Source organism: Typopeltis vanoorti, chromosome 3 (genome assembly GCF_054136105.1).
Source record: "Typopeltis vanoorti isolate ZY-2024b chromosome 3, IOZ_Tvanoo_1.0, whole genome shotgun sequence".
Lineage (NCBI taxonomy): Eukaryota > Metazoa > Arthropoda > Arachnida > Uropygi > Thelyphonidae > Typopeltis > Typopeltis vanoorti.
This window is the reverse complement of record NC_143551.1, coordinates 106,112,637-106,125,840: the sequence shown is the minus strand read 5'-3', so window position 1 is coordinate 106,125,840 and position 13,204 is coordinate 106,112,637. Positions and strand designations below refer to the sequence as shown.

General features: G+C 34.6%; 1 protein-coding gene across 2 annotated transcripts in view; it reads right to left on the bottom strand.

The window, feature by feature from the left end:
- Positions 1–13,204, bottom strand: part of spg (dedicator of cytokinesis spg) — an 869,351-nt gene that overhangs the window by 603,096 nt on the left and 253,051 nt on the right. For both annotated transcript variants that reach the window (XM_090390789.1, XM_090390790.1), the window contains 2 exons: positions 10,773–10,895; positions 832–956 (listed from right to left, as the gene is read on the bottom strand). In XM_090390789.1, the coding sequence (XP_090246915.1) occupies positions 832–956; positions 10,773–10,895 (248 nt within the window). The remainder of the gene's footprint in view (positions 1–831; positions 957–10,772; positions 10,896–13,204) is intronic.

Sequence of the window (13,204 nt, the reverse complement as noted above, 5' to 3'; positions counted from 1 at the left end):
TCACCAGTACGAAGTTTTTTAAAGGAACCCCCCCCCCTCTCCCAACACACACACACACGCACTCAACATAGTGCTCTTTATTTCTAGGTGATATGCACTTACAATCATACAGGAAGTATTCCATATTATCCCTTAATCTCAACATTTAGGCAGTTTGAAACTGTACTTTCAGGCCAATGAATCAAACACAAAAAAAGCAGCAATAAAAGGAGAAATGCCATCTTCAATTTTTTTGTTTGTTTTTTTAAGCAGAGCAACACAAAGTCAACTCACAATAAAAATCATGCATATAAACTCAACTATCATTGAAACTATCACTGAATTATCATAACATATCAAACATACAATTATAGTTTTCAAACCAATCAAGTACAGTGATTGGATTTTGAATACCATTTCAAAATAAGAAATACAAAAAATTAACGAAAATTAAAGAATATCAGCTTCCTACATGTAGTATGCACTACACTAGCCATGATCAGAAAGCCATTAATCCTTTTCTATATCAAAAGAAAGCAATCAGGCATAACATAGCATTATTAATCAAACATTAATAATGCTATGTTATCTAACACACTGGCATTTTTGTGAATGGATAAGTTGTATACATTTCTTAACTGGGAAATAGACATAATTTCAATTCCTTTGTTGATGGGAAGATGAAGTCTTTTTTTCATCTACTGAAGTACTACAACAGTAGGCAAATGACAAAATAAGTAAGAGAGATCAACCCACTTATAGAAAATGATACAGAAAAGAATGTATACATATCTGATAGAGATATAGATAGAAAAATACATTTTATTCATTCTCTCTACATATTCTTCTTACCTCTAAAATATTACCTTCTGGATTGACTAGAATTACAGATGCTTCAATATTTTTTCCTGTTGATTTTCCTCCTTTCTCAAATTCTCCTTTTTCCAAGGTCAAATAGAGATCATTTCGTACATCACCTTGTGCATTTAAAAAAAATGTTTCACATTAAATTTTGCTTAAGGAAAATTACAGAGGTAAAGAAATATTAAAATTATTCATGTCTTATGCATGTACTTTTACAGGTTAAATATAAAACTGCTTTAGATTTTTTCTAGCATCCATCCACTTTTAAAAAAAATAGATAAAACTGATGCATTGTGATGTCTAACTAAAAAATAGTGTGCTTTAATGCTAATTACATTTTTGCTGTTGAATTTTATTTACATATCTCTGGACCTTTTTCCAACATCCAGAAAGGTTTTTCTGCTAAATAAATATCTTAGTGAAACTCTTGCTTATTTTTAATGCACGTCCCAGAAACTGGCTGAGAAGAAATCAAAATGAGAATAAAAAATGTCTATATTGAGAAATATATATTCCATTCAAGTCAGTTTGTCTACAAAAAATTTTCATTTGAAATTTTGTAACAAGTAAGGAGTGTTTCATATGAAAGATGTGTAATCCACAAGCTACAATGTTCAGAGTATTTTCAAAACATTGTTATTATTATTTATTTTTTTTAAATCAGTTTTCCTACTTCTGGATCACTAAAATTCTGTTTTATTTTAACATTACTGATATAAAGGTATTTAATTTTTTTTTAATTTAAAAGGTATTTAATATTCCTGAAATTACATGAGCTCATTCTATCATCATTCATTTCTTCAGTGAAAAATTTTATTACACAGTTTCATAAGAAATGGAGATATAATAATCTTCTTGGGATCAATTACTAGTTTTCAGGCAACTTATTTTATTTTTTTATAAGATACCAAAATAGCAATGCGGCTACCAATTTTCAATCTTATTATAGCCAGATTGGTTGGCCATATGTATTGCACATGCTCCCTAGCAAACAGGTGATGGGTTCAAATCCCACCATGGACATGGATATTTGTATTTGAATGGTAAATGATGTCTTTAGGTAGGAGATGAATTTTATTAGCCATTGTGAGACCCCCTCCCCATGTTTGCGATACTACTCAAAGTGAACTAAGGGTTAGATAACTATTACAGAAACCAAACAATGAATTTCTTCAAGCCACTTCAGTCTTAATTACAGGCAGGGTAATAAAATTCATCTTCCATCTAAAGACATTCACAAATATTCATGTCCACGATGGAATTCAAAATAGCATGTTTGTTGAAGAGCAGGTACACTATCTACTAATTAGTATGCTAAAGATGTTTTTCACATGAATCTCCCCCCACAATCTACAACCTACTGTAGATAAGAGTCTCACAAAAAACAAACTCTGCTTTTCCAAGATTTAATAACTTAACATAATCAATTCTCACTATTGTGAGCATTTAGGCATAAGCTGGTATAAGCTCACAATTAGTTTTAATGGAAAATAAATACAGCACAGAGAAATAATTAAACACTAGTTTAATATATCCTTCATCTATTATACTTCATCTCTGCCACAGAGACATCATCAAGAATACAATCTTGAAATTGTAAAAGTATACACAAAAACACACAAAACAATAAGCAGAAAAAGTCAGAAGCCTAAAGTCCTATGAGAGAAATCCTCTATGAGTGCTGTTGGCATTGGCTTTTGGGCAGGAGGTCTAAGATTTAAAGTTTCCAAATCTGGGGAAGTTTAGCACAACCATATTTATTTAAATTAGGTTGTTGTTGTATAAGCTCACAATTAGTTTTAATGGAAAATAAATACAGCACAGAGAAATAATTAAACACTAGTTTAATATATCCTTCATCTATTATACTTCATCTCTGCCACAGAGACATCATCAAGAATACAATCTTGAAATTGTAAAAGTATACACAAAAACACACAAAACAATAAGCAGAAAAAGTCAGAAGCCTAAAGTCCTATGAGAGAAATCCTCTATGAGTGCTGTTGGCATTGGCTTTTGGGCAGGAGGTCCAAGATTTAAAGTTTCCAAATCTGGGGAAGTTTAGCACAACCATATTTATTTAAATTAGGTTGTTGTTGTTGTTTTAATAATAAAAAAAATGCTGCACATTCTAAAAAAAAAAAGTCAAGTTTGCATTTTCTGTGGCAAAGCATAGTAGTTTTTCTTCATTTAATTATGTGCAATGCATCCACGGCATGTTCAGCTAGACCTGAATGACCATAGTTATGGTAGCAGATGTATTTCTTGTTTTCTTCAATGCTGATGTTGGCAGAATATGATATGTTGTTGGAAGTTTTTCCACTTGTTATACTATAAATTAAAGATACCAAGAAATTATACTGGCAATTTGGGATTTAGCCGACCAAATTGTATTCTTATTGGTTAAACCAAAATAAAAAATGATGGTACAACATGACAAAATTTCATGCCGGCTGGGGTGTCGCCCGGTTAAACAAGGCCCCCATTGTTTTCGCCAGGGAACCAAGGCAAACAGCGAAAAGTCAGCTACTGGAACAAATCTGAAAACAAACTCCAACTCAACATCACCAGAGTTAAAGATCGGTACTATCAACGTAAGAAGCCTGAATGGCAAAGAAATGGAACTAGCTGAGGAAATAGAAAAGTACCAGATCAACATAATAGGGGTGACAGAAACAAAAAAGACAAAAGCTGGTGAGATCTTTCTGAACAATAAATACAAAATGTTATATTCAGGCAATGACAATCAAGGAAAAGAAGGAGTAGCCATAGTATTCAACACAAAATACAAGGCTAATCTTCTTGAATGGCAGTCAGTCTCAAGTACAGTAATGTGGGTAAATATGAGAATGGGGAACTGGACAATGAGACTTATTTGTGCCTATGGTCCCACAGAAGGTTCTACTAAGGTAGAAGTGGAGGAATTTTTTGAGGATTTAGAGAAAGCATCTGCCACAATGAAAAAGGAAAAGTTGGTCCTTGTTGGGGATCTAAATAGCAGAGTAGAAAATGATTGTGAGACATACAAAAATATTTTGCGAAAATTTGGAGAAAAGAGCAAAGCTGATAATAATGGCAAATATCTGTTGGATTTCTGCTTAGGACATGGACTGGTTATTACTAACACCATGTTCCAACATAAAAATGTGCACAAATTCACATGGAGAGAAGATGCTAGGAATAAGAAAAGTCTCATTGACTAAGTTATTGTTAGTAGTGATGTTTTCTCCCTGGTGCAGGACACCAGGGTGTACAGAGGATTTGAAATTTGAAGTGATCACTATTTAGTCTTGAGCAGGATAAAATTGAATTTCATATTGAAAAGAATAACATGTAAGAAAGTTTTAAAGCAAATAAAAGTTGAGCAGCTCTCAGATGTGAACTGTAGACTAAAATACACAAAGATTATTGAAGAAAAAATGGAAGAGTTTGAGAACAGGAATCAAACCTCGGAGATTCAGTGGCAAACTCTGAAGAAAACATTGATTGATTCAGCCAGAGAGGCGTGTGGTGAGGTTGTCTACAAGGATAGAAAAATCAGAACTCCCTGGAGGACACAGGAAGTTAAAGAGGCAGTGAAGGAAAAGAAGAAAGTATATCAAAAGTTTCTGTCAAATAAGTCAGCTTGTGCTCTTAGAGAATATAGAGACAAATGCAAGAATGCTAAACACTGTGTAAAACTAGCTAAACAAAAGTCATGGGAGGACTTTGGCAAGAATATAGAAAATAAATATCAAGAAGGTGGCAAAATATTCTGGAGGTTGTTGAAGAAGCTTAGGAATGAAGGAAAGAGTGCTGTAAAAGGAGTTAGAGATGATAAAGGTGCCATGAAAACTGGAATAAAAGATATCCTTGAAGTATGGAGTAATTACTTCGAAAAACTGCTAAATGAAACAAGCAGTGATGACAGCACAGTGGTAAAAAAATACTGACCAGGCATGCAGGCAGGAATGCATATCCATACTTGAAGTAGAAAAAGCCATCAAGGCTTGAAATGTGGAAAGGCAACTGGAGTAGATGATATTCGACAAGAAATACTGAAATATGGGGGTATAAGAGTCTTACAGTGGCTGCACTGCATAGTTCAGAAAGCCTGGACAGAGGGACGAATTCCCGATGATTGGAGTAGAGCTCTCATAGTACCCATATATAAAAAGGGAAATAAAACTGAATGTGAGAATTACAGAGGTATTTCCCTACTAAGTGTTCCTGGCAAAATCTATGCAAGTATACTTGAGAAACGGTTGAGAAGAATTGTGGAAGAAAAGCTTGGTGAAGAACAAGCTGGATTCAGGCCAAACAGAGGCTGTCAGGATCAGATCTTCACTTTACAACAAATAGTCGAGAAAGCATGGGAATATAACAGAGATCTGTATTTAAGTTTTGTCGATTTGGAAAAGGCTTATGACAAGGTGCCAAGAAAGAAGCTATTCAATACGCTGCAGTTATATGGTGTCAATGGGGCATTATATCAAGCAATACTTAGTCTTTGAGTTGTAAGTCAGCAGTTAGAATTGAAGGGAGCACAGGAAGATGGTTTAATGTTAAATCTGGTGTGAGACAAGGATGTACATTATCCCCTCTGTTATTCATTATCTATATGGATCACATTATGAAGGAAAGTGATATTAAACATGATATCAAAATTGGAGATGTTAATGTCAGCTTTTTGCTTTATGCGGATGATGTTATACTTCTAAATAAATCCGCTACAAGTCTGCAAGATTCTCTGACTAAATTGAATAGCTGTTGTAATAGATATGGTATGAAGGTCAGCAATAAAAAGAAAAAGACAATGAAAATAGGCAGAAACGTTGAAAATGTCAACTGTGTTGTGAATGGAGAACCTGTGGAACAAGTAAAACATTTCAGCTACTTAGGCACAATTTTTACTGAAGTTGGTAAATTAAATATAGAAATAGACAACAGAATCAGCAAAGCTGGTATGGTGGGAAGTCAATTGAATAAATTCATATGGAATAAGAGAGAAATTAGTCGAAACACTAAATTAGCTCTATACAAGACAGTGTTCAAACCAGTTTTAACTTATGAATCTGAGAGCTGGGTCAGAAGTAAAACACTTGACCAAAGACTAGAGACTGCAGATATGAGAGTCCTGAGAAAGATTATAGGTGTGAACAGATGGCATCAATGGCAATATCATATTAAAAATGAGGATATTAGGAAAGAACTTGACATTGTCAGCATCCAGGAATGCATTAGCAGAGCTAATCTCAGGTGGTATGGTCACCTAAACAGAATGGGCGAGGAAAGATTAGCAAAACAAGTGTGCTCTGCCAGGTTGGCAGCAAAACGACCCAGAGGAAGACTAAGATATAGGTGGGTTGATACGGTACAAAGTGCCTTAGACGATAGAAATATAAGATCAGATAATGTTGGAGTCTTGACAAGTAACAGACTGATTTGGAGGAAAATTGTAGATAGGAAGTTAGTAATGATATAATTTTTTCATGTAGTACTATCATATCCTGTACACCCCTTGTGGGTACATGGCAGGAATTCGATGATGATGATGATGATGAGAAATTATATACTCGGTTTAATCCTTTATCCAAGCGAAAGCAAACAAGTTTGCACCTGAACTATATTCAGGCTGGGAAAACTCATATAAAGAACCTTATGACTTCACATCACTTGCCTTAGTATCTCAAAATGCAAAGCACACACATATCCTTATGGATATGTATAATTCTATACATTACGGGAAGGGTTATGGGCATGCATAGCATTATACATACCCATAAAGATACGTGCTTTGCATTATGAGATACTAAAGCAAGTGATGTGAAGTCATAAGCTTCTATATACGAGTTGCTCCAGCCTGAAAATAGTTCAGGTGGAAAGTTGTTTGCTTTCACTTGGATAAAGGATTAAATCAAGTATATAACTTCTTGGTATCTTTAATTTTAGAATATGATATGATAAGAACAAGAAACCTTGTAAATGCCTGAAGGAATGGAATGAGGAAGTAGATCCTTAGGAGAGCAGATAAGGACAGTCCAGCTCCAGATGAGGGCTGAAAGTGGTGCACAGATTATATTTCTTTAAAATTCTGGCTGTTTTTTCTGAAGTGCCTCGGATAAAGGAAACAGAAGAGTATTACTGTAATCTGTATGTTGAGAGAGAGAGTGTGTGAGAGAGTAGATTGGAGAAAAAAGTATTTTGTTGAATCACTGAATAGGAAGATCTGGCAAATAATGGAGAGCAGCTATAAGAGAAGCCCATGAGGGCTGAAAACGAAGTTGGAGGCTCTGTTGACTAGAGTTTTAATAACACCATACTGTTGGTGTATGGGGGGAGTCTGTGTATGTATTTACTTCTTTGGTGAGTTTTTTGGTTAACTAAGAAAGAAAGGATAAAATTAAAAAGATGTGTCATTAGAGTATCTAGGAAAGGAGTTTATTTTCTTTTTCTAAAGTGAGCTGGATTCTGAGGTACTGGATGGAGGAAGAAAGAGTCTGATGTGACTGAGCCAAGTGGCCAAATAGAGAACAAATCAATGAATCTTAGCTAGATAGACGGTATGAGAATAGCCATATTGAAAGCATGTTTTTCAAAATGTTCCATACAAAAATTGGATAGAGGGGGGGGGGCATGATTTTTAACCAAATAGCTAATAATAGCTTTGATGTAGTAAGGTTTTTTTTTCCCACCAGAGGTCAGGCCAGCAGTTTTAACTGTTGACCAAATTCATGTAACTTTAGCATACTATATAGATTGTAATATAGCTTGTTTCTTTGTATACATATGTATACTCCAGATGATGACCTTAATTTGAAGATCAAAACAGAGTAGATCATAACACAGTAGCTGTTTCCATAATTTTTAATAATGAATGCTGGTCACCATGTAACCATGAAGGAAAGGATTCTATTTGTAACCCTATGAATTCTATCTGGCATTGTCATCCTTAACTGATCTCAAGGTCCCATGCATTAGTGATCTATTCCTTCTTTGAAAAGATTGTATTGTAGTCCTTTTCAGATTTCTTTTGTTCAGTGAAACCTGAACAAAGTATTTGGTGAAAATAATCAAAACCATATGATATTTTCACCAAATAGCATCATGGTGGCTTTATCTATTATGCATCTATCATTTGCCTCCACCACATTGTATAATGTAGTTATTCCTAAGCAAGCTCAAAGAATTCATTTTTCTTATTCACCCAGGTTCTTTCCTGGGTGAATAAGGAAAATGTACAATAACCACTATTATTCTTTGGTGTGCATCCTTGACAGATGTACCTTGACAGATGATCAATATCTATCATCCTTGATAGATATTGTAAATGCTTTCGATCAAAGCTTCAATGTCTCAGATCATCTTCCAAATTCCACAGATTAAAGCTGCACCTCACTAAATATCTAAAATTCCTACTCATGTTCTCAACGCCAAATGGCCTCATAGCTATTATCACTGTTTTCCTAAAACTTAGATAACACACAACTCGTCTGAAATCATTAGTAATATATCGTGTCTTTCATCTTCCCAAAAAATATTATATCCATCATATTCTATTACATTTAGTATATTTTCCTGTCAATCATGTCTTACTGACACCAATGATTTATGGAAAAACTAATTTTATCAATGCCACAAATTCTTCCCCTTTATTTCTAATACTCTTTACAATGGTGTATAAGCATAATCCCTTGCCCTCAGTCACCTTTTCTTCCTGCACTGCAGTGTATAAGCATAATACCTTACCCTCAGTCACCTTTTCTTCCTGCACTGCAGTGTATAAGCATAATAATTTGTCTTGATTGCATTTCCATCTCATAGTTTCTCATCTTTCCACAAAACATTTGAAGCCCTCCCTAACCTTATCTTTCATACTATCACTGTTCATCTCACACCTATCCTCATTGCTTCCACTCATAATCTCACCATCTATTTGTCATTTTTCTGCATTCAATATGATCAATATTCTCTTATTTTTTCTTAAACTGTTATCCTCAGTTCTTCATTCCCTTAGTTTTTTTTCTGTGTTTAATAGAAAAATAATACATAATTTAGTATTTGTAGAGTGTATCATCATCTTCACCTCTCCTCAATGAAAAATTGAGGTTGAAGTTGCCTGTCTTTGTATGGCCACTACTACAGCCACAAAGAAATTTCACTCCCAAGGAATGAAACTTGGGAGTGACAAAGCTTTATAGCACTTGTACTGTCCATCTGAAAAAAATAAGGATGGATTTAGCATAAACTGAAAGATGCTTTTGACACATGAAGATGACTATTTTTAGGATAAAAAACATATTGTATATTTTCATTTATTCATTTTAGAAATTATGGACTTTACAACCATGTTATAAATAACTCTTTTAGTTTCCCGATGTTTTGATCTTCATATTAAGATCGAAGATAGAAAGCATAGAAACCGCTTTCTACCTACAAAAAGAAGGCACATACATGGGCTCACCATTATCTCCCCCCTCCATTGCCAACTTTTATATGCAACATCCTTTAGCTTCCTCTTTTTTTAAAACCCAATGTCTGGCTTAGATACGTTAATGATGTTTTCGCGATCTGGTCCCATGGCTGCCAGACACTAGACACATTCCTTAGCCACCTAAACAAACAACACAAATGCATGCAGTTCAACAATGGGGATTGAAAAACAGAACACACTTCCGTATCTAGATACACTTGTCACACGTCTTCCTTCTGGCAATCTTTCCTTCACTGTTTACTGGAAACCGACACATACTGGCCAATATATACACATAAACTCCTACCACCACCCAACACAAAAACTAGGTGTCATTAATACTCTAAAAAACAGGGCTCTGAAGATCTGCTCCAGTGAACATGCACTGAAAGATGAATTTAAAGTTATCACCAATACTTTTCAAAAAATTGGTTACAGCCAAAACACTATTAACAAAATTCTCTAGAAGACCTCAATAAAAAACAAAGACAAACCAGAATATAATAAAACTATAACCATTCCTTACATTAAAGGGACATCAGATAAACAGAATACTACAAAAATACAACCTCAAAGCCACCTTTAAACCACCTGAAAAATTAAAAAGCTTACTCAACTCATCCAAAGACCCACTTCCTCCGCTGGCCCACTCTGGAGTATACCGTATTTATTGCACCTGTAACATACCATATACAGGAGAAACAGGACGCACAATTCCTATCAGACAAAAAGAACATAAATACATTAAATATAATAATTATGGTGAAGCTGGCTTTTATGATCATTCCCTGAACACCTTACATATAATTGACTGGAAAAGCACTAGTTGTCCACATCATACCAAAACATGGTATGAATGTAAATTTAAGGAAGCCTGTGAGATTCTTATCAACTACTCCAATCTGAACAATAATGATGGTCTAAAAATCTCAAACATATGGAAGGCACATATTCGACCCATGGAACCTTCCTCTCTAAGAGTAATAAACAGGAATATAGATAATCCAGGATCCTAAATCAAATATAACAATTGTAATGCTAAAAATAGGACATCAATGTGTTACTGAAAACTATCTATAAGAAAACTATCTATAAGAAAGAATGTTTATTCATGCTATCATAAATAGAATTTAGCTTAATGTAGTTTCTAAATAATTATTTTTTTTTTACTAGAGGTCATGCCAGTAGAATAACCTGTGATCAAATCATTGTTTCTCTAGCTTACTGTATGTAATGTAACTCAGCTTGTCCTGTATATTTGTATATGCTCCAGATGATGATCTATATGAAGATCGAAACATCGGGAAATTAAAAGAGTTATTTATAACATGGTTGTAAAGTCCATAATTTCTAAAATGAATGCCAATCACCGCGCAACAATAAAAGAAAGGATATTGTATACTTGTCTTGTTTTTATTTCATGCAATTAAATGTCCAAGATAAAAAAAATATACATATTAAAAAATCTATACAATACCAGGCATAATGACGTCAGAAAACCCTCGCTTATGTGTGATGGCAAGGTTCTTGAAAAGGAGTGGTGTTTCTTGCTGTAGTTGCGGAAGCTCGCCATGCAACACTTGAAGAGAGAGCTCTAATCCTACAATAAAAATAAATAAATATATGCAATGCAGGGATACACAAGTGCATGCACACACTCTGACTTTCAAAATTAAAAGGGACAAACAACTGGTATATATATACTAAGAGGGTCTGCTCCCTGGCAGACCCCCCCCCAGTATATGTTGCTGTCTGTATTAACAAAAGAGGTTGATAGATGGCATATACGGGCTGATGTGCCAGAGTGTCATGTGACTAAACACAAGCTTGTTTCAGCTGGTAAAGTTATGACCATAATGTTTTTTGACTACGAAGGCATTGTTTACCAATACGCTGTAGAAGGAATACTGTAAACGGCTCATACTATGTGGATGTTTTATGGACAATGGTACAGCACATCAAAAGGAAGCATCCATTGCTGAAGAATGGCTTCTTATTGCACCACGATAATGCAAGGCCACATATTGCTGGTGGTGTAGTAGACGTTTTGCAGAAGAACAATATAGATATCCTACCACACCCTCCATACAGTCCTGATCTCGCACTGTGCGATTTCTGGCTGTTTCCTCAGCTCAAGAAACCACTAAGAGGCCGCCATTTCGAAAGCAACAAAGCATGTATAAAAGCTGAGGAGGCAGTTTTGAAAGAACTCTCAAAAAACGGACTTTTACATGTGTTTAAGAAGTGGATGCAACATTGGGACAAATGCATCTAACATTCATATTTAAACCAGCTTCTATCGAGAAGAAGGGCTTCATTTCACTGGATACTGTGTTTAGTATCAATACTATGCTGTGCAAGACCAGACTTTTGAGGTTTCATGTATTCGATATAAAACTGATGTTCATTAATTCTTTTTTCCATAGAACGGCCTGTTTGTCCAAAGTATGTTAGATTACATTCACAAGGTATCTGGTAAATGACAGTGAATGATAGAGGTGACAGTTTGTCTTTTGTAGATGACAATAGATAAGAAATTTTGTTGACAACTGTTAAGAATCCTGAAGTGTTGAAACACCTCAGGATTCTTCAACAGACTGCGTGGTTCCAATCCCTTATATTTCTGGCATCTCTGAACCGATCAGTAGAATTTGAAGAAGTATCATCTTATTCCCACATATTTTCCTAACAAAAAAATTTCTCATCTGTTGCCATCTACAAAAGACAAACTGTCACCACTATCATTAGCTGGTGTTTACCAGATACCTTGTGAATGTAATCTAACATACTTTGGGCAGACATGCCGTTCTGTGGCAAAAAAAAAGAATTAATGAACATCAATATTATATTGAATACATGATGACAACAGATATTGCAAGACCATACTTCAAAAGTATGGTCTTGCACAACATAGTATTGACACTGAACACAGTATCCAGTGGGATGAAGCTTGTCTTCTCCATAAAAGCAAGTTTAAATATGAATGCCCTTTCAAAGAAAGTTGTAAATCCCTTTTACATCGGCAAAATCTGAATTTGAATGATTCTCTCTCTCTCTCTCTCTCTCTGCCAAAAGTTTGGCAGATTTTTATTTTATGTAACCATCAAAAATATTTTTAATATTATTATTTATTAATATTAATTTGTAGCATGCAGCAACAGTTTTTAATTGGTAAACCACCGACTGCTGTATGTGCCTTGTATTCTTGTTTCTTTGATTTGCTTGTTTCTACACAATGATCATGTACTTAAGAATTAAAGATACAAAGATAAAGGATTAAACCAAGTATATAATATATATAAGGATTAAACCAAATATATAATATAACTGATATCTTTAATTTATAGTACAACCAAGTGGAAAAACTTCCAACAACTTTGCCTAATCCAGAGTATTTTAATAATAAGGTGTGACACCTTTTGGCAACTCATATATGAAAATATGACTTCTGCATTACTTCAACCTTAGTATCATCTCTTGGTCTAGCTCCCACTGATGAGACCTCAATAAAGGTCAAAACCAGCCTGGATAGTGATTCTTCCCATAATGCATAAAGCATAAAGCACATCTCCTTGGGGAGATGTGCTTTTATGCTTTACATTACGGTATACTAAGGCAAGTGATGTGAAGTCATTATATGAGTTGCCCCAGTTATGAAAATAGTTCAGGCACAAACTTGTTTTCTTACACTTGGATAAAGGATTAAACCAAGTATATAATTTCTTGGTATCTTTAATTTATAGTGCAACCAAGTGGAAAAACTTCCAACAGTAATGAGACCTTACATATCTCCTACAACAGATAAAAAGACTTGAAAATGTAGTCAAGTTGATGGAAGTAATAAGGCAAGATAACTACCAATGGAATATATAGTTAAGTGGGATACTAAGGCAGCCTGTTTGTTCGACA